The sequence below is a fragment of the Oryzias melastigma genome, unplaced genomic scaffold (genome assembly GCF_002922805.2).
Source record: "Oryzias melastigma strain HK-1 unplaced genomic scaffold, ASM292280v2 sc08614, whole genome shotgun sequence".
Taxonomy (NCBI): domain Eukaryota; kingdom Metazoa; phylum Chordata; class Actinopteri; order Beloniformes; family Adrianichthyidae; genus Oryzias; species Oryzias melastigma.
The window spans coordinates 1-1019 of NW_023425173.1; the positions used below are offsets into that span (position 1 = coordinate 1).

At 44.3% G+C, this 1019-nt stretch overlaps 1 protein-coding gene across 1 annotated transcript; it reads left to right on the forward strand.

Moving 5' to 3' along the window:
- Positions 1-207: 207 nt before the first annotated feature.
- On the forward strand, positions 208-589 carry LOC118598601 (vigilin-like). Its single transcript, XM_036211353.1, has 2 exons — positions 208-386; positions 462-589. The coding sequence occupies exons 1-2, from the start codon at positions 231-233 to the stop codon at positions 537-539; spliced, it is 234 nt and encodes a 77-aa protein (XP_036067246.1). The 5' UTR covers positions 208-230; the 3' UTR covers positions 540-589.
- The last annotated feature ends 430 nt before the right edge of the window (positions 590-1019 follow it).

Here is a 1019-nt window from a genome sequence, read left to right on the forward strand (position 1 = left end):
CAGCATCTTCAGCTATCAGTAGTCACACTAGGATTATCACAGGTAATGCTACATATCTAGTTCTTAGTTTCAAGCTAATGATGGTTGAGATGTGCGCTTTACATCCAGTTTGCACATGACGTGATTAGTCGACTAAGTGGAAAAAATAATCTGTGATTGGTTTACTATTAACATAATCGTTTGTGGCATCACTACTCCTGATTAACGCCGATAGCGTCTGAACCTGTCAGATGGTTGACATTGCGGAAAACGAAGCAAAGATGGCTCACATGAGGCCACCAGGTGGTAGTGTTGCTGCTGCCGGCGGCGGCCTCTCCGACGAGAACCGAGGTCCATCCAAAGGTTTCGTGGTGAGGGAGGCTCCCTGGGCTAACACCAATGAGAAAGTGAGTTAGGGGAAACCTCATGGGGTAACAACCAGCCCCAGCCTCATTTCTAACCCCCTTTTTTGTGTCTTTTAGGCTCCTGACATGAGCAGCTCTGAAGATTTCCCAAGCTTTGGAGCTCCAGTCCCACAAAACTCTATACAACACATTTAACCTCACACTAACTGTTGAATGGACTTTTTGTAAACATCTGATTAAAATACCACGCCGACTGCTTCAGGCAGAACAGCAGAATCTCTCGTGCCAACCGTCTGTCCCGTGTTCCTCACCGTCCGTTTGGGGTCACTGTCCACTCCCTTCGTCTTCCAGTTGCTATGCAGGTCTCGCTGGTCTGTAGCAACGGTCCTCCCCTTCTTATTTTCAATCAGCCTTACAGCTAGAACGATAAAAATCAGGTGGGGATGCAAATCACGGTGTCTTTGTAATCCTCTCGGACTCTCACCCACGAACACAACAGTGACCTTCAACCTTTCAGTAAACACTTAGCTTGTTTATTGGATCATGTTTTTCAATGAAATTTATTTCATTTTCACAGCACATTACAACAAATTACACTATTTTTTTGTATTTGTGAAAATAAAAGTGGATAGAAAGAAGTAAACTTATCTCTGCCCCATTTAACGAAATACAACT